The sequence below is a fragment of the Falco peregrinus genome, chromosome 8 (genome assembly GCF_023634155.1).
Source record: "Falco peregrinus isolate bFalPer1 chromosome 8, bFalPer1.pri, whole genome shotgun sequence".
In the NCBI taxonomy this organism is placed as follows: Eukaryota; Metazoa; Chordata; class Aves; order Falconiformes; family Falconidae; genus Falco; species Falco peregrinus.
Window position 1 is genome coordinate 2,137,923 of NC_073728.1, and position 25,410 is coordinate 2,163,332.

General features: G+C 47.3%; 2 protein-coding genes across 5 annotated transcripts; one reads left to right on the plus strand and one right to left on the minus strand.

Annotated features, from left to right (window-relative positions):
* Window positions 1-13: 13 nt before the first annotated feature.
* Window positions 14-10,575, plus strand: HSPD1 (heat shock protein family D (Hsp60) member 1). 2 transcript variants are annotated; one of them, XM_055812016.1, is made up of 12 exons: window positions 14-34; window positions 988-1,163; window positions 4,550-4,802; window positions 5,348-5,430; window positions 6,066-6,161; window positions 6,433-6,526; window positions 6,935-7,103; window positions 7,426-7,525; window positions 8,328-8,573; window positions 8,916-9,090; window positions 9,707-9,885; window positions 9,973-10,575. In XM_055812016.1, exons 2-12 carry the CDS (start codon window positions 990-992, stop codon window positions 10,123-10,125), a joined length of 1,722 nt encoding a protein of 573 aa, XP_055667991.1. In that variant the 5' UTR covers window positions 14-34; window positions 988-989; the 3' UTR covers window positions 10,126-10,575. The 2 variants fall into 2 exon arrangements, with proteins under 2 accessions (XP_055667991.1, XP_055667990.1); XM_055812015.1 differs by lacking the exon at window positions 14-34 and adding an exon at window positions 178-334.
* A 1,701-nt stretch (window positions 10,576-12,276) lies between these two features.
* On the minus strand, window positions 12,277-23,261 carry COQ10B (coenzyme Q10B). Of its 3 annotated transcripts, none has more exons than XM_055812023.1 (5): window positions 23,072-23,261; window positions 19,311-19,457; window positions 17,638-17,830; window positions 14,985-15,086; window positions 12,277-12,687 (listed from the first exon to the last, which is right to left on the minus strand). In XM_055812023.1, exons 1-5 carry the CDS (start codon window positions 23,134-23,136, stop codon window positions 12,520-12,522), a joined length of 675 nt encoding a protein of 224 aa, XP_055667998.1. In that variant the 5' UTR covers window positions 23,137-23,261; the 3' UTR covers window positions 12,277-12,519. The 3 variants fall into 3 exon arrangements, with proteins under 3 accessions (XP_055667998.1, XP_055667999.1, XP_005230977.1); XM_055812024.1 differs by having other exon boundaries at window positions 23,081-23,257; XM_005230920.4 differs by lacking the exon at window positions 23,072-23,261 and adding an exon at window positions 21,954-21,975.
* Between the last annotated feature and the right edge of the window lie 2,149 nt (window positions 23,262-25,410).

The following is a 25,410-nucleotide window of genomic DNA, read 5'->3' on the forward strand; positions in this document are numbered from 1 at the left end:
CCGCGCCGCCGCCGGCCCCTCGCCCGGAAGTGAGGTCGGCTCAACTTTGACCTTCAGCGAGCATGAGCGTTCCAGAAGGTTCTGGAATTGGCGGGCCCCGGAACCTGAGTGGCTTATGCCGGGGCCGGGCGCGCATGCGCGTACCGGTGCGCGGCGGGGGGCGCGGGGCGGGGCGGCGGCGGGTATGCTGGTTCCCGGGCCGGGCGGCGCGGGGCCCCGCATGGCCGGGGGCGGGGCGGAGGCGGTGGGTGCCGAGCGCTCGCCCGTCCCCGCGCGCAGACCTGCCCGCTCAGCGCTGAGGCCGGACGGCGGCGCCGGCTGCTGCTGCCCGCAGGTGAGCGGGGGCCCGGCCCGGCGGGGGCTGCCCCGATCCCACTCCTGGCTCCAGCCCGCTTCCCCCGTGGCGGCGGCTGCGGGCTGCGCGGGGGCAGGGGGCCGGCCGGGCCCCGGGGCGAGGGCTGCAGCCGGGCCCTGGGCGGGGGGCGAGGCGGCGCGGCGGGCCTGGGCCCCGGCCCCGGCGGTGCAGCGCGGCCGGGCTGGCGGCAGGGGGCGAGCGGCGCTTGACCTTGGCTCGCGGAAGGGGCCATGTGGCCGCAGGTCCCCGCCCGCCCGGGGGGCCCGGGGCGCCCGGGGCCGTTTCCCGCCGCCGCGGGTGGGCCGGCGGCGCCTCGCCTGGCCGGGCCGCGCCTGCGGGGCTCCTGTGGGGCTGGGGCCGGGGCTGGGCTGGGCTGGGCTGGGCCGGCCCCGCGCTCGGCCGCTGCCGGGGGATCCTCGTGGCCGCAGGGGCCCAGGCCCGGCCGGGCGCAGCCGCCTTCCCCGCACGGTTCCCCGCAGCTGCGGGCGTGTCTGTTCCAGCCGTCGAGAAACTAGAAGCTCAGGGTCACTTGCTTGGTTTTCTGAAAGCTTTTTATTCTTTCTTGTTCTAGAAGTATCTGTGCAAAGCCGTAATGCTTATGTTTTCCTTCGGTTTTTTTTTTAATCTTTCAGACATGCTCCGTTTATCTACAGTGCTCGGTCAGATGAGGCCGGTGTCCAGGGCACTCGCCCCCCATCTAACACGAGCGTATGCAAAAGATGTGAAGTTCGGGGCAGATGCTAGAGCTCTTATGCTCCAAGGCGTGGATCTTCTAGCAGATGCTGTAGCTGTCACCATGGGGCCGAAGGTAATGAAGATTTTGCATTTGTTGTATGTAACTGTCTGGAGGCGCCCCAGCAGCGAGGGGCGGTGAGCTTTCCTGGGGCAGCGCTGCGGGAGTGCCCGCCGCAGGGCCGTGACCCGCAGCTGCAGGGCCATGCACAGCCTGCTGCAAGCCGCCATGTTCCCGTTCGCGTCACTGGAGCGTGACAGTAGCGTGCGTGCTTTTCGTAGGAGCAAAGTGAAATGAATGGGATGGCTGTGAAAGGCGCAGTGTATTTGTTCAGGCGGTTTGAAGGTTAAGGAGATGTGCATGACAGGTTACTGCGGCTCAGCTGTTGGCCCATACCAATGCAGTAGGTAATGTGACTATATCGTGATGTGGGTTAACTAGCATGTGGGGTTTTTTAAAATTTTCTTCTGATTGTAAATGATGGTTTTGTATCACTCTGCCGTTTAGTATTCACAATGCAAAAGGAATGTTGAAAGCATCTGGTTGAGTTCTCAATTGGCTGCTAAATGTTACCAGCTTAAGTGGAACCCTGTGGCAGTGGCATAACTTCATGTTGCCAGTGGGATGGAAGGTAGTGTCCGTTTCCCTGCAAGTCCTCCATCTTCTGGAAGACCGTCTACTGCATTCTGCATAGTCATGCAATGTGCAGTAAGGCTTGAAACGAGGTTCCTTTTTAGGGAAGAGACACTGACTTTCTCTGTGCTCACAGGAATATCTGTTCCCTGTTGAAGGAGAAACTCACACAGGTGCGGGTACCACTGGGCTTGCTTCAGTCACATCTCGGAGCCAGGCCACCACCCCAGTGAGTGGCAGAGAACCAAGTGATACAGCACAGCTTACATACACTTATCAAACCATTAGTCAGCGTCTGAAGTTTTTAGGAGTTTCCTTTGGTCCTGTCAGTTCTGCGAATCCATCACCTGACTGTCCAGTTGATGCATCTCCTCGGTTCCAGGCTCCTCCTCAGATTGTGATCTTTCTGCCTGCTTTAACTCACCTGCTCCTTCAAGCACGCTTAGTCTTTGAACAAGCACTTCCTATTCACATATACTAATTTCTTTTCTAGAAACACCTGTGTTTCTGAGAGCACCTGGTACAGAAATTGATCATCTCTTGCTTTTCTGTTCTCCCACTGATTAACTTGACTGGATTTTAAACCAGCCTTGGATTAGGCCTGTACGAGGGCCGGGGCCTGGTTATGCCAGTTAGCAGCTTCAGCACTTTAAATTTCTTAATTCAAAACATATTTTCTTTAACATCCTTAAATAACAGCCTGTGTGTGGCTGTTCTCAAGGCTGCTTGTCCTCTGCAACATCAGCTTGTGTATTTCTTGCACCTTTTTTGTGCTGCTATCTTGATTTAAAGGCAAAAATGCCATAAGCTGAGCAGATGGTTAAAGAACGGAGATGTCTGCAAGCTGTAGCTGTTTTACATAAAGGAGCAAAGTTTAAGTGTAGCCAGTTAATATAACTCCGGGGTTTTGGGATCAAGCTGCTGTGTGAATGCCTTGAGTGTGGTTCTAGTGCGCTGGCTAAAGGGCGCTTCCTGATGCAACTTGCTGTAACCTTGCGGGGGTTTTGTTCCAGCGTTCTCACTTCATCTGCTGTTGTGCGTGAATCTGTAGACTTGTAGGGGTTGTACTGCAATGACCTGACTGCTTCCAGCGTTGTAAGAAATGTCGTGCTGGTGGGGAAACTTGCCTTTGGCGCTGTTCTGTCTTTAAAGAAACGTGGTTTGCAGTTTCACGCAATCTTTTGTTGCTGCTACCGACACAGTGATTACTTTGTCAGGAGTAGTTTGTGTGTGCTTGGATTCTCGATGTGCAGGACCATTCAAAATGGGCGTGCGTTCCCTGGCGGCGTGCCTTTTCTCAGAAACACAGACCACATGTTTGAATGTAAGTGATTAATGTGATCAGAGACAAGTAGATCTTGCTGTGCCTGTCCCCTCACAGCTACCAAACACCCACTTGAAATGAGACTATGTCAAAACATAGAACAAAAATGAGGAGAGACTACACAAACCCAAGGATGGAGTACATAAAGAACATAGCAGTAGCAGGATCTTCCAGGGTTGTCCGTAGCCTTGAACAACTTTTAGGATTAGGGAAAGCGCAGGTCAAATAAAACAGCAGTTAAGAAGCCAGACGACACGTTGTTTTGGTGTGATTGTTTTATAGCACAGTTAGAATTACGTGAGCACTTTCACAAGTTCAGCACCAGTAATTGAAGCTTAATGCTGCTTCTGCAGCTGCTAGGGGTGGGGGTGCTTCAGAAGCAGCGTAGCCTGGTGCATGGCAGGAGGCCGGAGGCAGATGAGGCAGATGTGAGCGGGCTCCGCGCACGCGAGGAACACGCTGTGCGGTGCCATAGCGGCAGCATGCTGTCTGGGAGCACTGAGCTGGCTTGGCACGTGGTGCGTGACCCGGGCTCGGATTGGCGCTGAGGCCGCGCTGGTGTGTTGCTGGTGTGGTGTTGCTGCAGCCGTGCCCGGCGGCCGCTGGCGTGCTGGGCTCAGCGGGGCCTGAGGGCTCTTGTGCGGGGTCAGCGGGGGTGCCCGCAGGGGAGTGGGGCACCTGCTCCCCCTGCCGCTCTCGCACCAGCTCCCGCTGCCAGGATGGCTAAGGGCTTCCAGGGCGGCAGGGCTGGACCTCCTAGCAGTTCTGCTGCTTCCAGCTCAAGCTGGAGCGTGACCGATGGGGGCAGCTACTAAAGCTGCTGAATTCATCTGGGAAGGAGCAGTCCGTTGTGCAAGCGCAGCTGCCCTGCATGGCCCGTGGTTTCCCACGTTCACCGGGTCTGGATACGCTGCAGGGGAGAGTCCAGCTGCTGAGATGGAGGCAAGTGCAGGCAAAGAAAGGCCTGTTAACTTGCGATGTTTGGGAAGTTATTGCAACACATTAACACAGATTGCTTAAGTATTCTCAGTTTTTTCGGTTCTCTTTGCTAATCATTAATAAGGTTTGCAAGTCTCGGCTTTTTTCCAGAACGTGCAACAGGCGGAGCTTTGTATGGCTGGTTTTTAGATTTTGCAAATTCAGTTTGTTGCTGTAGTGTAGTTTTAGGGGAAAATACCAGTGTTAGAGGGAATCTCTATATTTTTCTCTGGGAGGTCAGACTTACTTAATTGTAGACTTTTGAGTCTGTGGTGTTCAGCATTATGGCTGGGGAGCGAAGCCTCCTTCTGTGAAAGTATAAAACCTTTGAGCCATTTCTTCCAGTCGTGCAGATCCTTGGTAATGTGTGTGCTCGAAAAAAAGTCCCAGCTGGAAGTTCTGTGCCAGGCGGTGTTTCTGTTCTGCCGTGGCTGTTCAAAGGGGTCTTCATCTTCAGTTGAGTTCTTAGAGTAACACGCTGTGGGTTGTGTGGCTCTGATTTAACGTCTGTTCTTTGGCACCCTAGGGAAGAACCGTTATCATCGAACAAAGCTGGGGAAGTCCCAAAGTGACAAAAGATGGCGTGACAGTAGCAAAGGCAATTGACTTAAAAGACAAATACAAAAATATTGGAGCCAGATTAGTTCAAGATGTTGCCAACAATACAAATGAAGAAGCTGGAGACGGTACCACTACTGCGACGGTGCTTGCGCGTGCCATTGCCAAGGAAGGCTTTGAGAAGATCAGCAAAGGAGCTAATCCAGTAGAAATCAGGAGGGGTAAATCTTTTTCCCGTGTTTTTAAGGTTTAATCCCTGTCTGTATTTCACATATCCCAGGTTTGACCAGCTTCCTGAGTAAGCTGCCCTCTTTTTGAAGAGCCGCGTGAAGCTTCATTGGAAGAGCAATGAGTAAAGAACCCACTTGCTTCTGTTACGTTACTTGCTCTGAAAAATTCTTCATTTTTCTAATAATTTTATGATTTTATATGCAGTGAACTTGTTTAATTTGTCGTAAGTAAATTCCATTTAAATCCATTTCTGCATTTAATTAATTTTTGATAAGTACATAAATTTACGGGTGCCGTGTAAATAAATTTGCCATAAACTTCAATTGTGACAGAAAGAATGTCGTGCCAGTTCCAAAGATCACTAGGTGTACGGATGGCAGCGGGGAACTAGAACTGCCCGTTGCTGGTTCTGGAGCTTGCAGGCTCGGCGCGTTTGGCCATGTGGACTCTGTTTGAAACTTGAACTGTTTGGGGCTGGTTTTTCTGTTCTGTGTGCCTCGCTGCGTTTGCTCACTAGTATTCCGTTCATCCTTAGGGGTGATGCTTGCAGTTGATGCTGTCATAGCTGAACTGAAGAAGCTGTCTAAACCTGTTACAACTCCGGAAGAAATTGCACAGGTTAGGAAAAAAAGTTATTAAACCAAGTTTACATAACTGTTCATCCCTCAAAAATACTTTGTCATCAGATTTAATGGAGTTGGGTTGTGCATGTATGACACCTGAGTATTTTTCTTCATCTACCAAGATTCAGAGTGTGATTCCTTGAATAATCTTCATGGTTATGCTTTGATTTTCTTGAGTTACTTAAAATTAGCAATATTCTGCCTTCAGTTACTGCTAGCAGATAGTTCAGAAGTAGGTAGTTTTTCTCATCTTTGAGTTTCGTTCCAAAAATCTGGTCCTGAATTTGTGTACTGGGGAAGAGTTGATGAGAGCAGAGATGTGTTTGTGGGTGGAAGGTGACGGCGGACTCCTGGGGGCATGGTGGGCCTGCTGTGGGAGGCTCGGGTAGAGGTGGGTGCCCAGCTGGGTCTGGGGCACTGGGCATGCTGGCCGGCGTGTGCTGCCTGGCTGCGCTGGAGCTGCGAGCCCTGCCGGTGGGGCTCTCGGGTCCTGGCGCGGCTGTGCGATGGCTGGCTGCCCTGTCTCGTCAGGAAAGACAGGAGAACCAAAAATGGTTGTTCTGATTTTCTGCATAGTGAGGAAATCCCGCTTGTGTTGTGACATGCAGTTACATGAGGTTACTGTTCCAGGTCGCCACGATATCGGCGAACGGAGATCAGGAAGTCGGCAATATAATCTCCAATGCAATGAAGAAAGTTGGACGGAAGGGTGTGATCACTGTCAAGGTAAGAACTGCCCAATGTATGGACTACATGCAAAGCCACTGTCAGCTTTTGTGGCACGTGATGTAGCTGCTGCCGCTCACATGCGGTATCCCACCGTAATTCCCTCCTCCCCAGCTCAATTAGATAGGGGTCTGGTTGCTGTTCCCTCTTAACAATCCTTTATTTTGAAGGGAGGCACATAAAGCCGATGTGTGGTACGGAGCCTAACTCTGCGTGTGCTTATGGTGGTAAATAAGGGAGCTTTAATGTAGAATTTCTTGCATCTAAACAGGATGGAAAAACTCTGAACGATGAATTGGAAATCATTGAGGGTATGAAATTTGACAGAGGCTACATCTCTCCGTATTTTATTAACACAACCAAAGGTGAGTTAACAATAACATGTGTCAGATACCTTATAGGGGCTCTTCGAAGTTACTGTCTGTGGTACCTGCTATAAAGACTTTACAGTCTGTTACGCTGTGTTCCACAGCAAATAGGGCAGGGGGGTCCTTCCACGTCAGAAACTTCTAACTCCTGGTAAAAGCTTGGAGTCTTTGGGCTTTGGTTTTTTCCCTTCTCTGCCAAGCATGGACTGTGTCTGTGCGAACAAGCTGGCCCTGCAGCACTCCAGAACAGTGCAGAATTGAAGGTGGAGTCTTGGAGACAACAATTTGTGTCTTAACGCTGCTGAAAAGAGCGGCAGTTGCTCCAAAGTAGCTGCTTCAGTGTAAGAGAATGCCCGATACGTTCTTACAACCGGGTTGTTCAGATAACGCCTGTTGTTTCTGCAGGGCAGAAATGCGAGTTCCAGGATGCTTACGTTCTAATCAGCGAAAAGAAAATTTCTAGTGTGCAGTCCATAGTTCCAGCTCTTGAAATTGCCAATGCCAACCGCAAACCTTTGGTCATTATCGCTGAAGACGTTGATGGAGAAGCCCTCAGCACTCTGGTCTTGAACAGGTGAGGCTTAAAGTCCGTGCTTGCAGACAGGTACTGCTTTTGTGTGCGCCTGCGTGTATTCCTCCTTTTAAAGGGATACATACAAAAGCGTGTATTTGCATTTGCTTACCAGAGAAGCAGCCCCTTTTGTGTGTAGCTACACTGCATCGCTTCAGACAGAACTTCGGTTGTTCCTAACTACCTTTTTGAGCAAAACCAGCTTTCGGCTCATGAAGGGCTCTTCATTTGCTTGTTAGAGCTGTACTGAAATAATTGGCTTTAGTAACTAAGACTCATCCTCTGAACACATGTGGAGTGTTGCTCTCTGAATTCTTCTCTCCAGACTGAAGGTTGGCCTTCAGGTTGTTGCTGTAAAAGCACCGGGTTTTGGTGACAACAGGAAAAACCAGCTTAAGGACATGGCAATTGCTACTGGCGGTGCGGTAAGTAACGATGGTTTAACTGGCTTTTTGCTCCAAGAAATGCTAATGGTGCCTAAGGAGGAAAAGAATGTGTCTTTCTAGGTTCATGGCTGTGTTGCAGGCTGTGTCCTGTTCTTTCAAAAACCAATACTATACTTTGCATTTTTTTAAAAAAAATACGGATATTGGTAACGGCTCTGTAATACAGCCCATGCCAACCATGAGTAGTATGTCCTTTTAACTGACTGAAGCTACGCACCACTTCCTTGTAGCATTTAGGTTGTTAAGGGCAAGAAGGAACTTCAAGGACATTCCTTTGAAACAGCAAAGCTTTCTGGCTGCCTTGTAAAACTGATTGTCTGCCTCAGCAGCTGCCTCAGCTCCAGTGTGGCAGATCTAATTATTTTAAATGTTTGGAACAGACTGGATAATTTTCTTTTGTACTTAAATAGTTGATGTGCTGATTAGTGTCCCTTTATGCTGCCTTTTTTTTGTATGTGCTTCAAAACTGTAGCGTGGTACTGGGATCCGAAGGGGGTTATTGAAATAAAACTTCATGTTTAAGCTGATTGGAGTATGAAGTAACAAAGCAGCAAACCCTGCTCTAAAGTCACTTTAGTGCCTATAGTTGTAACCTCTGGAAACAGGAGTAGGGCTCTGTGCACCCGGGGGAGGGGGGGGCAGGACGTGGTGTGTTGAGCTGGGCTGCTGCAGTGCGATTGTTTTGCGCCGTTAGCCTGTTCCATGTGTTTGTGTGTCTACAAATAACAAACTTACATCAGGAGGAGTGGTGAATTGCAGCTTTTCACATAATTTGTTTCAGGTGTTTGGAGAAGAGGGTTTGAGCCTAAATGTGGAGGATATCCAGCCCCATGACTTCGGTAAAGTCGGAGAGGTCATCGTGACAAAGGATGACACCATGCTTCTAAAGGGGAAGGGCGAAAAGGCTCAAATTGAAAAACGTATTCAAGAAATCATCGAACAGCTAGAAGTTACCACAAGTGAATACGAAAAAGAGAAACTGAATGAGCGATTGGCCAAACTCTCTGATGGAGTAGCAGTATTGAAGGTGAGAAGTTAAACCCCTTCGGAAAGGGGCGCAGCATCGGTCCTTTATTGCCAGTCTTAAGCTACTGCTGTCTGCTTGTCCCATGATTTGGGTAAGGAATTTGGCTTCTTACAGTGCTGTGCTTTGGTATTAAGAACTTGATGAAATAATCAACTGAAACTGTGTGTTCAGGTTTCTTGAGCGCTGAGGTACACAAGAACACTGCTGGCAGGGGAGGGCACCGGGTTAGTTTTCTGGCATTTTGCCGTGAACGGCTCCAGCTGGCGATTTAATCTCGCAGCAGCAGTGCTCTTCCTGCCGGGCTCCTGGAGTGGGCCTTGACATGTGGCTTGCTTGCTGTAGGTTGGTGGCACAAGCGATGTGGAAGTGAATGAGAAGAAGGACCGAGTTACTGATGCCCTGAACGCCACCCGTGCTGCCGTAGAGGAAGGCATCGTTCCAGGCGGGGGCTGTGCGTTGCTTCGCTGCATTCCAGCATTAGATGCCTTAGCTCCAGCCAATGAAGATCAGAAAATTGGTAAGTAAATGGCTTGAATGCGTGTGTGGAAGCGTTAAGAATAGACCTTCTTCTGTCCTGAGCCTTTGTAACATTAAATACAGATTGCTTTTGGTGAGCTTTTTGTTAATTCATCTCTAGACCCTCATACTCCCTTGTTACAGCAGTCTCTGCTTTACAGTGGGAAGAAGCTTTCATTGCAGCCCCGACCTGGCTGTGAAAGAGCCAGTTAACAGTAAAGCAGCAGCAGTACCCCCTGCAAGGGGTTGCAGACCATTAAAGGAAGAATTGAGTTGATCGTTAAGCCATTGTAGACGGACATAAAATCCAGGAATGCCTGAGAGATGGTGTGGCATATCAAATGGAAAAAGGCTTTGTGCGATGTTACAGTAATAATACTCCTGACTGCCTTTTGCAGAAGTAAAACGAAAATGGGTGTGAATGTCTTGCAAGGGCTTCATCTGTTGGCAAACGTCAAGTAGCAGAGAACCTTTTCCCCTGAAGCTGATAAAAGTAAACTAGCGTATGTCCTTGCTCAGAGGGTTTTCTTTGTATCGATCTCCAGCACGTGAGTGTGTGCCCTTGCAGCTGGAGCAGCGTATGCAATAGGTAATTCTAAACACCCGTTTTCTTACAGGCATTGAAATAATAAAGAGAACGCTGAAAATCCCAGCAATGACGATTGCGAAGAATGCAGGTGTTGAAGGATCACTAATAGTTGAGAAAATCCTGCAGAGTCCGTCAGACATTGGCTATGATGCAATGCTTGGGGACTTTGTAAATATGGTAGAGAAAGGAATCATCGACCCGACAAAGGTAGCCTAAAATAGTCCGAACTCTCAGCTTTCCTCCCCCCTCACGTGACAGTCAGCAGGTATTGAGTTATTTCTTTCCTATTTTTAGGTTGTGAGAACTGCTCTGATGGACGCTGCAGGTGTCGCATCTCTCCTATCAACAGCAGAAGCAGTGGTGACCGAAATTCCTAAAGAAGAAAAGGAGCCGGCAATGGGAGGAATGGGAGGGATGGGTGGAGGAATGGGAGGTGGCATGTTCTGATTGCGGCGGTAGGGATGCATCACGGGCTGGGCTGTTTAAGACTGACAGGTCTGACTTAAAAACTTCAGATGTCAGTGCAAGAGGGTGGATAGTGACTGAAGTGAGGCTGGTGTTCAAAAGAATCACTGTAACCATCAGTTACTGGATTTCATTTAACACACGTGTAATTGTTTACAGTCATTGTCCATGCCTACAGATAATTTATTTTGTATTTTTTGAATAAAGACATTTGTACATTCCTGATAACTGGGTTGCAAGATCCATCTACCAAGGTCCTGATTCGAAGTTAATTAAGGCACTTGATATTCTGTTCCAGAATTTGTTGGTGCTTGCCAGTACTAAGAACTTGGAAGCCACTGTGCGTGAGACTAGACAGTTGTGTACAAAGTAGGCAAATATACAGTTCTGTGACCTTTATGTAATAAAACAGACTGCTCGAAAGTTACAAAATGTATCACCTTATTCATCTGCACCCAAAGCCATAGTCAGGGGAGAGCCCTGACAGCCTGCTGCTTCTGAGACTGACTAGAAATCCCATACTTAGGCTTGGAAGTAGAGGGGTGGGAGGTGTCCCCTCCAGGAAACAGTCTGTTGTCTAGGATGTTTCTCAGAAAGACAAGTGACTGATTTTGGTAAGAAATGCAGAAGCTGAACTGACGGAACAGTTCTTTAAACTATTAAACAATGCTATGAAAATGAGGCACGTGCGCTGGCTTTATTTTGCCCTGTCTGCTGCTTGTTTCACCTGTCGGAACAGGGAACAGGCTGAGTGCCTTGCCCTACACCGAGGGAGGGAGTGTGCCCTGGGGGTGTGAAGCAGGTAAGTCGCCTTTGCTAAGAAAGGGTTGCAGTTTTTGTAAGTATGTGGTTACCTCACCTTGAGCCTCCCTGTCTTGTCTTCTAGCTTTCTGGTAATGGGCTCCAGGATTTAGTTGAACTTGCTGTTGATGCTGGGTGCTGCTTTTCCCTTAAAAAAGACAATTTGCCTTGCCCCTGCGTGCTCTGGCCTGACGTGGCATTGGTGTGTGGTCATCTGCTTTCCAAACTTGAGTACCTCTCATTGTCTTGGCAAACAGTGTGGCTTTACAACTTCTTGCTGCTGCAAAATTGACCTCTTATTCCAGCTGTCGCTTCCCCCAGCTTCCTACCTCCAATAAGAACTGTCCTTCACAGATGGGACGTGTGACATTTCAGTTGCTCTTTCAGGAGAAGTAAGTGGTCTGACGCTGCCTCAGGGCTGTCCCTGTCCCAAAGCATACCTTCTAGTCTTACTTAATACACCTAATTTCAGTATGGAAATTGGGTAATGCAAGGCAACGTACAGACAGGATTTAAAACCTGTTCAAACCTATTCGCTAATACTTCTTCAGGGAGTGGAAACAATATTGGTGTCAGGAACAGAACTACTGAAAACTAACCCAGTCAAGACAGCTGGTACCATTGTAATGGACTAATAAGTAAATGGTGGCGTGGTGCTGGAAACCCCTATGAACTAAGGGTTAGCGCTGCACGCTGTGTTCTTCACGAGGGCCGGCCTTGGGTGTGCTTGTCTGCAGGAAGTGGAGGACTCCCCGCTCACTCCTTCCTGGGAGGCCGGCACTGTGGTGCGGCGTGCTGTGCATCCATGCCCTGGCTCTTGGAGAGGTAATGCTGATCTACTTGGTTTAAAGTTGGGTTGGAACTGGAAACTGTTCACGTTAGATGAGACGTGCCTGCTGTAACCTAAGGGCAGCGTGTAACAGTGAGAGTGCGGCAGGTAGGTGAGTTCAGCCTGCTGCACCGCCTGCAGATCGATGGGTGGCTGAGGCCTGCCGGCTGACTGCGCCGAGTTACAGCCCTCCTGCTCTTAGGTGGACCCTTGCACTTCTGAAGCCTTGGCGAGTTTTTCTATAGCAGTTGCCCAGAGTTCAGCAGCAGCTGCAGACTCCTGACTTACCCCTGTCATGGCTTTGAATTGAAAGCACCTGCTGCTGGGTGCTTCACAGGCAGTTTCCCTTTGCTGGGCCAGAGCTGGCTGAGGTGATGCTGTTAAGTTACATTCACACTACTAACAACTTAAACTTGAGTTAGTGTTACAACGCTGAAAAAAAACATAAGCTTGAATAAGGTAGAACTTGCACTGTGATTATACAAACTGTTCGGCAAGTTAATAGCAGCCCAAGATAGCTCGTGTTGCAGTAGCTGCTAATTGTCTCTTACCAATAAAGCTTTAAGTTGCACCTGATTGCAGCTTGCACATTCTATATACATCTGGCTGAACAGGTGTTTTGTACAGTATAAAGTCACACACAAAGCTGAGATATGAAACATGCCCCAAAGGAGGAGCGTGGCACCTCTTGTACAGATGAAGTGTACAAACCAGTTTATAAATGGAGGTTATTATGTTTTTCCCTTTTATGTCTGATGAACTTCATGAAGCATTAGCTCCCGAGGTATGCTTGTTTCTGGGCCATGGAGCTTGGATGCTCTTCTTTCAAAGGCAGCTACCATCTGCTTTACCACTTCATCAAAAAATAGTGTAGCAAGTTTTGAGTGTAGAAGCGAACGAAATTCAAAAGAAACCTGTTTAAGAAAATAGAGAAGAATTGTTTTTCCCGAGTCTACCATTGTGGTAAAATGCTGTTACAAATAAGACAACTCTCTTACGGAATCTCCAGTTGGTCTGTGAGTAAGCTGTGGGAGAAAGAACAGTTAAAATGGAGCTATAGGCGAATCAGTCTGAAGAAAAGCCTTACCCCTCGGTCAGAGGACTGTCTCCCTGTGCTTTTCAATTAGAAGAATCCTTTTGTTCAATCCTCTGAAGTAATCATTTCCATTTATCTAAGCTGTATTTAACTCAATAAACATTGAGTCACAAAACATAAGTAAAAGATTGGGGATAATGACAAACAATAACTCATTTACTTTGTTCACAGAATTCACTTGGGAACAAAAGTTGTCTGAGGAAAATCCTGCATGGCAAGACAGCAGACTTACCCGTAAAGTGAAGCAATCCCAAGAGGCATTTAAAAGCAGATCAAAAGTTCCCTATTAAATACCAACATTTGAAATTGGTCTTTCCATCTTGGCAACTGTAGTTACAGTATATTCAAACGGGCAGTTTACTGACTAAAGCTACAGCTTTGTGTGCCGTATCTCCCACCTGAACACCTCCCACTCGTGTCCTTCACTGTCCTGGCTTGGGCAGTCACTGTCAGAGTACAGATGCACTGGTTAAGTCCTCTGTACCTTGCCCTCAGGTGCTCCTGCTGCAGCGCTCAGAACTCCATTTTCTTTTAGCTACTGAATCCTGCAGTTAAACTGAAGCTACTGTAGCAGTTGACATTTACAGCAGGGGAGCAGGGAGTTGGCTTTCTCCACCCTCAAAAGAGAAGGTGATTTTTATGTCAAATAGCCTTTGATTATGCTTTTGTGCTGTGCTGGCCTTCTATCTAGTTAAATAACATTCCTCTAAGGCTATGGAATCACATTGTTTTGGAATATGTGGCTTCCCAAAGTGATTGTTATTTTCAGGAAAAGAAACAGGTTGCTCTTCTGCAATTTTCTCATCACTTCTTGCTATAGTGTGTCTTTCAGATTGAGATTTCAGTATTTTTGTCATCCCTGAGAAATCAGCAGATTAAATACCAAATGGAGCAAATATAGCTTTGCTCCAGTTGCTTAGGAGTAAAGCATGTTAACTGCGAAACAGCAGTGCAGAAGTAATTGCTTTCCTCATGGACTTAGTATTTAGATTATACATTTTAAACAATTCCTTAATTCAGGTCTTGTCAACTGATTTATGTCTTGGGTTAAAAGCTAGCTTCTGTACTGATCAGCAGGAACTGGCACTCATTTGCCCACAGAAATTCAAACACTGAGCAACTAACATGCAAACATCCTTGGCAAATCCCATGAGAAACATATTTTTCTGAGTGCCTATAGATTCATGTTTACTGTTCAACTGTTTGGAGTGCAACATAGTAGTAAACCGAAAGCTGTTAACCCAAGGAGATTCATGCGTTAGTTTACAAATACTCCAAAAGCTCTTTTTTCCTATTTACAGAAGGCATCTTTTAAAGCAGGGTATCCCAGTAGATGGCAGCAGGATCAACCCATTTCTCTGTACTTCTGTACCCTGCTCTGACCAGCCCCCTCAGCTTAGTTACGCCCTCAGTGCAACACCTACCTGTAATGCTACAAAATGTAAGAAAAAAATGCCAGACTATATGGGCAAAATAGAAAAGCAGTAACTTCAGTGGAAGAGAACTTGTCTGGGAGTTACAGGCTAAATCAAATACTAGATTTAAAGAGCAATACTTTTAAGCTGCAGTGATACCCCATCATAGAGTAGAAAAACAGCAAAAATCTATTGTACCTGCATTATGGAAGGAAGGATTAAGACTTAAAATGCATGAAAGAGTAACACTGGAGGCCAGAAAATTAAATTGACCAAACTGCAAGCCAAACGGAACAGACAGAGTACCTACTTTCTGATAGGTACCAAGAGCATTTAGGTTGTAGAGCAATTAAAGGAAATAGCGAAGTATATTTAGTACTTCTCCCTCTCTATTTGACAATCTAAAAACCTGAGCATGTTTAGGATTGTACAGTGAGAGACACCAATCCCTACACTGCTTCATGATATGCAGACGCCGCACAGAAGACTGCTGTCTCTGAAAGACACTGTAGCAGTTTCCACATGGTAAAGTTTACAAAATTTTTTTTATAGTAGTGACTAAAGCTAACTTGTTTTCTGCGTGTATGTAATTGGAAAAAAACCCACAAAAGTACCAGGCATTAAAAAAAGAAAAAGCACAGTTAAAGATAGTATTTCTATGCCGTTCTTAGCATGTGGTAGTCTTAATTACAATACTTACTGAAAAATCCAATGTACATGTCCTTGGATAGCCAGGAATACCTGGGCTGAAACGCCACACTGTTTCCAAGTGATTAAACAGTTTTCCATCTGTGCAGGATGCCTAAAATAAAGTTTACAAAGTCAAGCTAAAGTTAGGCTTTTACAGATGCGACGAACCGGTATTACTGACGCTCGCGTTAGTATATTGTTAGACAGTGAAGGGTGCAGTATTGTTAAAATTATTCTTCTAGTGCAGATCCCATTTGTGCTGCGTCATTTATGGCAAAATAATTGAATTCCTTTTAAGGGAGAGGAAAAATTTTTTGTGGTGAGAGTTATAAAACAGATGTCTATCATGAGACATAGAACACCAAAATAATGCTAATGGTCACTGCTTTAAGCAGAGGATGTGGGTATTTACTGGGTTTGTAGATTATTATTTTTTTCCTTATATTATAGAATGGTTTATATACTGAGATATAGACTGGTAGTCTTGGACTACAGGGAACTCAGCATCAAAACAAACCTGATTGAAAGTAAACCCCAAACATCTTCCATCACAAGATCAAGAGCTACCATGTGGTCAGTAAGACGATATGCTTAAGTTCATAATCAGGTTACATGCTGGCTTTTAGTTTCCAGCAAGCGATATTTAACATTTCAGGAGCACTTGCATACAATTCTCCTTTAAAACAATAAAGTTTAGGCAGTTGTTGGCTTCACAGTTTTCATGACAATAGGGTCCTTATTTCCATTCATTTTGGTTTTAGCAAATAGAGCTAGTTTGGTGTGCCTATATTTATAATAGAAAAAGATTGAAAGACAAATACTTCAAAATAATCCAAATACATAATCTCAATTGGCTTGGAATTTCTAGAGGGAATTTCTCTAATTTCTTGTTTCAGCTCTGCTCCAACAAGACTACTTATGCTGAATAGACATTGTTTGTGGTTTGAAAGCCATAGTAAAGTAAGCCATCTCAAAGACTAAGCAGGAGCATAGAAATTTTTCTGCCCTGGAATGAGATGCAGTGCCTTACTACTTCTACAACAGAAAGGGGAGGAGTAGAGGCAAGATTAGACACAAAGAGCTGAGCAGCTTGCTTTTCCTGCTGCTCCCAAACGGGCAGCAAGAATGGAAAAATTGCCACCGTGTCCCCCTTGCTCCCAACCTTAAAAGTAGTAAACTTGTTCTGTGCCTTCCTCTGCGGCAAGAGCTGCTGTTACCAGTCTGATTTTTTCCATTGCTCAAGCACTGCTGCCATAAGCAACAAATCCGTGCTCCTTTTGTCCCTGCCAGTAGCCCGCTATGCTAGACCACCATGCAAGCTGCCTTTGCCCAGAGTTTCTGAGGACAGCGAGGTAGTCCAAACACACGACTGCTTCTCTAGAAATGTTCTGCAGTTGTATGAACAGAATGTAAACTTCTAGGAAAAAACATCCCAGCAGAGAAAAGGCTAGTTAAGTCTAGGAAGAGGAAATCTAAAGAAACTGTTTTCCTCACCACTTTTCTCACGTCTTTCCTGAGACGAGAAGGCTGCCTCTGATGAGTGAATTAGAGGGAAAAAGAGTTGGTAAGCTGATCTGATAGCTATGTGAAAGAAAAAGACCAGTCTTACCAGGGAAGAGTAGAAAGGGAAAGAAGTCAGCATGTAAAATGCAGATTTCCCATTGTAGTTGTTCAACTTTAAGAAAGTGAGAGATTTTTTTTCTTTCTTTCCAGAATCATTAAGTACCTTGAATAAAGGCACTTTGCATTTTCCTTTTCCAATTTATGTCTCCCCTGCACTTAAGAAACCCATTTTCTGTTGTGAGCAGTGTTTCTTAACAGGAAGCCTAGAAAAGAATAATGAAATAGAATATCCAAACAATTATCTTGAACAGCAGTCAGCTATTATAATTCCAGTAGTTATTCCAAAAAATAATCAAGATCTGCCACATGAAGGGAGAGGCAGTTTTGCTGAAAGAAACCTGTTCTGAGCTCTCCCTTACCAAAACAGACTTAAACATACAAGGCAAAGTAGATAGAAGATCCAGACGTCATTTAAAATTTCTCCCTTGACATTTCTCTTTTAATTACTACTCTTGAAAAGCTGAAAGGAGGAGAAATACAACTGCTTCTTTCCCAAACAAATCAGTTCTAAAAAACTGACTTCAAATCCACTCTATCTTCTCATCAATACACTGAATAACAGTCTCTTCAGCTGATCCTATGCTTAAGTTTAAGACCTCCCATATTAACTAGTTAAAATTGTCAGAAGAAAAGTAATGACATACCAATTTTGCTAAGGCATCAGAAGCTACAGTTGTCAAAGATAACTTTTAAGTCAGTATTCATTTTGCATTTAGAGAGGCTTGGACAAAATTATAACAAAACCAACAAAACTGGTATATTTTCATCAATGGCTGCTAGTTTCTCCAGCAAAAGCAAATTAAAAAGAAATCTTCCCTCAGCCTGACATTTGGCAGGTTGCGTTTTAAAAGCACGTTCAAATTCTCCCTGGTTAATCTAAAGTCTTGAAAGAAAAGCAACACAAGTTTTGAGCCATGCAAAGCACTTCCAGCGTTGTTCTGAAGCAAGACCTTCCTGGAATATTAGAATTTCAACAGAGATTATGGAAAGTTACAGCTAAGAAAAAAACAAAGAAAAAGCTAAGAAAAAACAAAGATTACCTTAACTAAATGTGGTCTCACTAGGGTAACAACCGATGTGTACCTCTCTACTACAGGAGGGAATCCTATTTCTAGCTGTGCTTTGCAGTATCCAGAGCGCTTTGATAATATATCTGACTTTTTACACCAAGGAACAAATAGTTTGTAATTCTCCACAACAGCAACAACTTCATACATTTCCTGCATAGAATACCTGGAAACAGAGATATGAATGTCACAGTTACAAAGTATTTAACTTCTAATTCAGTATTAACAAGTTTCAAAAATGGTATAAATGGCATAGGCAGTTTGGAAGGTGAACTTACAGTCACCTGAAAATGCTATCAATGTTTAAGGAAATAAAAAATGCAGCTTTGCTAATTAAGAAGAAAAAAGGGATAAACTGCTAAAAGCCTTTGCATAAAAAAGCAAAACACTACATGACATCCAGCAGTAAAATTATTGAACAGTGAACCTGTGCCTTCTACCTTCTGCAATACCAGGTAAATATGCATACATTTCAAATGGAAAAAATAATGTTTCCAGCACAGCTATGTTTCCATTTAGGTAGATCTTAGACACGTCGTGTAAAGAATCCACACTTCATGGCTACCAGGAAAAGATGTATCAAAACTAAAGTTCTATATTCCACAAGGCTTAAATAGAGGAACACTGCTCAAATAAAAAAGCTTAATTAAAAAACACATGCAATGGAAAATCCTCACAGCATAACAGAATGGCTGAGGTTGGAAAGGACCTCTGGAGGTCATCTTGTACAGCCCACCTGCTCAAGCAGGATATTGAAATCAAATGAAAGAATATGATGGCAGCATTTTGGTTCATTGTACTGTAACACAGCAAAGCATTACAAAGCTATGTTTTTTAATTTTTAGTTCTGACTCAGAAAAGAACTGAAGTACATGCTGCATTCCATCTGTGTTTAAAATGAAGCGTTATGTTCAAAAGTACTTAACAGTGAGCATTATTGGACAAAGGCTCTTTTTTAGTGCCTGAACAAACTCTGTTGAAGTTCAAGAACTATCACATAAATGAATGTTAAGCATAGTAAAAACCCCTATGCTAATAAACAAATAGTTCATACTATTGTGGACCAGAGACTTGGGGGCAGGATTCCAGTCTCATTAAATGAACTGAAATTTTTCCCACTAGCTTTAAGGCAAACAAGATTTCAAAATAGTTTCCTATGTGCCTAAGTTTCTTCATCACACAACTACTTATTTTCCTTCTTTTAAAGAAAGAAAAAAGTCTTGAGAAGTGAGAACTACAACATAATGAAGTGCAAACATTAGCATGCATATGGGACAGAAAGGAACAGAGTTTTCACACCTGTTGGTTTGTTCCCATTTCACCAGATGAAATTAATACTATAGTCTTCCCTTTCAAGGCTGGTTTTGTTTTATCATGGAATAGAAGGGTTATTTCTGCTGTTTCTTTCTACGGGGCAAAGGGTTTAGGTTCCTACATTTTTTACACTCAATTTCAGAAGACTGGAAAAGCCTGATCTCTGTAAATTCTGAATGTCAAAACCCCTTTCTAGCCTCCAGCTGGGCAGAGTCATAGGGGCATGTGTCCTCAGGGGTGCTCAGCCTTTGAACTTCTAGTGATTTGGATTAATCACAGCAAACACAAAACCAATAAGCATACAAAGTATCTTTCCACACTTCTGTACAGACCCTATAATTCTTCTTTCAGAATACTCTTTTCTTTTGTTTACTAGTGGTGCAGCAATGTTGAAGAAAGTTCTTGAGAAGGTGTGGCTTGCTACAGGTACTTGCAAAGGAGAAATTCTGGTCATCAGAATACCACAAGAAGCCAAGTGCCTGAAACAGTGAAAATGCTTTTAGATGTCTTTCGTATCAACAAAATAAATAACAATACATTCAGGAAAGACAAACAATCTGTTGTATAACATTCCAGAAAATGTCAGAGTCAGATGGAAAAACAAAGGCTCCCAACAGTACACAAACTGTTAAAAACACAAGGGGGACTTCCCCCACCTCCCCCCCCCTTTCCTTCAGAGAAACTAAAAATAGCCCCCAGTCAGGAGAAATGTAACTGGCAAAGTACAAAGGGCCTCATTAAACATTGGCTTGGTGGCAGCATGAGTTCATGTACAAACCTCACATGCACTTAATTTGCAGAACAGGCTTTTTAACAGCAAAATCAAGGCATAGTCTGCAGTACTTTACCCTTTTGGAATACACAAAAAAGAGGAGCTTCTACTTGCTATAATCCCTCTGCTGACATCCTTCTCTTAAAAGGACAGTTTCATTTTGAAAGTCCTTTCAGAAAGTGCACTTGTTATCGAGCTTTCAATATTTCCTTCAGGAAATTTAACACAAAACCTTGGACACAGTATTTTCATAAATAAAACCTAACAAATGACCTTTAAAAATGCTAGTGATTCTTGGATTGCACCTGAGTGTTCTCTGTTTGTGAACATCTACACTAAAATCTAACATTCATTGTGATTAATAGGTCTGTTCTGCTAAACTATTGATTTTGCCTAGATCAAGTCAGTTAAGACGCAAAATGCTACGTCAAACAGTCTGAGTTTTGGCAACAGGAAGTTAAAAATGCCACTGTTTGCTGTCAGTGATTCTACAAACATGAGCTAAAGAGCAACCTTGGTCTTTTACTGTTCTTTCTCTAATTAAACAATCAGGACTGTACTTCTGGATTTGCATAGTCAAAAATGGGACCAACCTTCCCCACTTAGCGTTAGGCTTGTTGCTTGTTTTGGTGGGGGTTTTTAGCACAATGAACAGATGAATGCATTTTTTTACTAACCACCAAAGTAGTCTAGCAAATTACAGTTACCAATTTTAAACAATTAAACTTATTATTAACAGCATAACTTTGAATTCTAAAGAAACACAGTAATAACCTGGGACAGACTACATTAGCTTATATGGTCATTATTAGAAGGCAGGCAAACAATAAATAGGTATTTAGAGGAAAATAACTATCAGCAACATCTGATTAGAAAACAATATGTACAGACTTTTAAAAAAGAAACAAGTGATTGTGATATGAAGCAACACAGGTCACAATCACGGCAGCTGAAAAGGAATTACTTAAGATGGGACAGAGGCATGGTGTCAAAATTAAGGAAGAATAGATGGACTTCACAAGTCTGCAGACCACGAACTTGGTAAATGTTCGCAATTGTAACTCAAGGGATGTGGACATGGTCTGTTCTTTTTCCATGCAGATTGGACAAGACTGTTAAGGAAAAGCACTGCTTTGACAGTAATGCTGGAAGGATGCCAGTAACATTGTGGCTGCCTCAACGGGATTCATAGAAAGTGTTCAAATGTTTGGACCAGACCTCACATTCTGGAGAGCTAATTTAAATTACTTTCTGCATCTGGGGTTATGTACAATACACAGTCCAAACTAGTTGCCAGGTTTCTTCTCTTGGTTTGTTTTTTTTACTCTAATGCTATGTTAGTATATTGTTTCACACAGTTTTATCTAGACTTGTTTCAGCCGCAAAGCTGAAAAACAACGCCTACAAATAATCTTTTAGCTGCTGTAAGACAATGTCCTTTTCACAACTACATTGCCATTCAAGGAAGGTGAGGTTAAGAGAGGTTATAACGCTAATAAACACAGCAAGACTTCATCTCTCTCCCGATTTTATCAGAAGAAAAACAGACACTATGAGAACGTGCTGGGCTTGGTCCTAGTCCAGGAAAGCATACCTCCCCAAGAAATCACAGAAGCATAGATTTCAACAGACCGTCAACACCTGTTTTTGTGCACCTGATCAAGACTACAGAAGAAAAGCCAGGTCCACACTCTAATTCAGGCACAGCTACCACCTCTGTATTAACCCTCTGCCAGTAATACAACCATATCCGCTCACACTGCTCTACTGCCATCACTCGCTGCTTTCTCTCTAAAACACTTGGGTACTGATCACAGTATCACCTGACTTCCACCGCCTGAAAAGGAAGCATTTACTGGTGTATGGTATGCATACATAAGTGATCTAGAATCAGTGATTGAAAGCTACAAAATTTTCTAAGCCTACAGATTAACATATTTTTGAAAAAGGGGACCTTGAACTCCTGACTGCAAAGACTGAAATTAGTGGTAAGAGCATGTCGGGGCAGTTGTGTTTACTGTTATCCCGAATGTTACTTCCATACGGTTAGTGATATCTGATGGCCATTTTATGGTCTGCAGGCATGAGTTGATCTCATTCAAATTCTTGTAAACAGCTGTTTGCATCCTATAAAATGAGCTTTGCTAACAAGTGCCCTTATTAGCATCTCAATCTTAATAAGCACAAGAGGCTAATTTACTACCTGAGCCCTTGAAGTCTGCTACTCAGCACAGTAAGGGGTCCACCAAGTCGACAACAGGTACAGAATGTACATCAATGACAACTGCAAGATGTGAAAGCAGACCCAGCTTCAAGGCTACAAATACAGCACCAGTTTGGATTCAGCTTGCACTTGCCGAAAACCATCTGCCAAGATTCTTGCGGCTTACACTAGAAACATTTTCCAACTTAGTTTGCAACCCGTTACCTTATACTGAACACCCTTCCCAGTAATTGATTCTGCCCTCAAGACTAATAAATTACTTTTAAAAATAGCCATGTTGCTTACCAGGATTGAACTACTTTAATATTGCAAATGCATCCTAAAGATTAAAAACACAAAGGATATACAGTAAGAAATGCAGTCCAAGTAAGATGACATTATACCACTGCACAGTAACAACTATGTCATATGACTGCTTGAAATCTGACATGGTGACCCAAGCCCCTATGCCACTTTTTTGCTGTTTTTTATGAGGGTGATAGTAAGACTTTGAATTTAACAAAGAAACAGCAGTACTGCCGTAACAGTTGGGACAGGGAACCTATTTTTTTTTCCCTAAGATTTTCAAATTGCACTCTTTCTCTCGCCTGCTTGTTCATTTTCTTCCAGTTACAAGAACAACTCCTCTCCCAGAGTGCGTTTGGTTTTGCAGGTTGTTCCAGCCACCCTCACATGTGACCAGGGGAGAAGGAACTTGTTCCACTATCTGAGGAGGAAAAACATCTGGGCGCTTTACTCAGGTTTTTAGTTTCTTTTATGGATCGCTCAAAGTTACCCAACCGGCTCTAGCAAAGAAGAAGCAAGTCAATAATCTAAACCGACACGGGCCAGGCCGCCTCAGGCGCCCCTGAGGAGGGCTGGAGCTGCCGCCCCTGCCTTCCCCCGCGGCATCCCCCGGGGCCGCCGGCCGCCCGGCACCGCTCACCCTGGGGCGGGCCGAGGCACCGCGGGCCCGAGGCAGCCCGGCCCGCCCCCGGCCCGCCGCCCCCCGGGGCGACCGCGGAGGGGCCGTGAGGCGGGCGGGGCCCCGGGACGGCGCGGGGCCCGCCTCGGGGGGCTGTCACCTCACCCCCGCGGGTCACTGCGCCTCGCCTCACCCCAAGTACCTGACGGCGAGCCCGCCGGCCAGCGCCCTGCCGAGGGCCCGGCCGCTCCGCGCCATCTCGGGGCACCGCTCCGAGCCGGCCGCCCCGCCGCCTCAGGGCCCAGCCGCGCCGCGCCCCCCGCCGCCTCAGGGCCGCCCGCGGGCCGGCGTCAGGCGCTGCTGGCCAGCCCCGCCGCGGCGGTCACCGGGCGGCCGGGGCGGGAGGGGGAGAGGCGCCCCGCCTGATTGGCCCAGCGGCGCGCGAGCCCCGCGCGCGGCTATACTTGGGCTTGTGCGCGCCACGGGCCCGCCCTTTCCCCGCCTCTCTGGGGCCGCGGCCGCAGGCGGGGCGGCCGGAGCGGCGGGCGGGGAGGGGGGGGGGTCGCTGCCCGCGGAACCGGCGGCGGAACCCCTGTGGAGGCGACAGCTGGCGGAGCGGCCGGTAAGACATACACACGCACACCCACCCCCACACACACACACCCCACACCCCCACACACACCCCCCACACCCGCACACACACACACCCGCACACCCCCCCACACACACCCCCCACCCACACACACACCCCACACCCCCCCCCCCCACACACACACACCCCCACCCACCCACACACCCCACACACCCACACACACACCCGCACACCCACCCACCCGCACACCCCCCACCCACACACCCCACACACCCCCCAAACCCACCCCCCACACCCCCCCCCACACCCACACCCACACCCACACACGCACACACACACCCCCCCCACACCCACACCCACACCCACACACGCACACCACACACCCCCCCACACCCCCCCACACACACCCACACCCCCCCACACACCCCCACACCCCCCCCACACACACCCACACACACCCACACACACCCACACACACCCCCCACACACACACCCCCCACACACCCACACACCCACACACACCCACACCCACCCCCCCCAAACACACCCCCCACACCCCCCCACACACCCCCACACACACCCACTCACACACCACAAACCCACACCCCCACACCCACACACACCCAGAAACACCCACACACACACCCACACACTCCCCCACACACACCCACACACCCACACACCCCACACCCCCCACACACACACCCCCGAACACACACACCCGACACACACCCCCACACACCTCCCCACACACCCACATACCCACACACCCCCCCCACACACACCCCCCCCCACACACACCCACACACCCCCACACACACACCCACACCCCCCCACACCCCCCCACACACCCCCCCACACCCACACACGCACAGACACACACACCCCCACCCCCCCCCCCACACCACCCTCACACCCACACCCCCCCCCACACACCCCCACACCCCCCCCACACACCCCCACACACCCCCCCCCCCACACACACCCACACCCACACACCCACACCCCACACACACACCCACACGACACACCCACACATCCACACCCCCACACACACCACACACATCCCCACACACCCCCACACACACCCACACCCCCACCCACACCCACCCTCACACCCACACACCCACCCCCCCCCACACACCCCCACACACCCCCCCACACCCACACACCCACACACGCACAGCACACACCCCCCCACACACCCCCCCCCACACCCACCCTCACACCCCACACACACACCCACACACACCCCCCCCACACACACACCCACACACACCCACACACCCACACCCCCACACACATCCCCACACATCCCCACACACCCCCACACACACCCACACCCCCACCCACACCCACCCTCACACCCACACACCCACCCCCCCCACACACCACCCCCCCACACACACCCGCACACCCCCACACACACACCCACACACACCACCCCCACCCACCCACACACCCCCACCCACACCCCCCACACACCCACAGACCCCCCCCCACACACACCCACACACACTCCACACACACCCTCACACACACACCCGCACACCCCCACACACACCCCCCACACCCACCCCCCACACCACCCCCCCACACCCCCCACACACACAACCCACACCCACCCACCCCCACCCCCCACACCCCCCCCACACCCCCCCCACACACACCCCCACACACCCCCCCATACACCCCCACACACCCGCACACCCCCCCCCACACCCCCCCCACACCCCCACCCACAGACCCCACACCCACCCCACACACCCACACCCACACACACCCCCCCCCACACCCCCCCCTCCCCACACACACACCCCCACACACACCCCCACACACCCCCACCCACAGTCCCCACACCCACACCCACACCCACACCCACCCACACACCCACCCCACACCCACACCCCCACACACACCCCCACACATTCCCCACACAC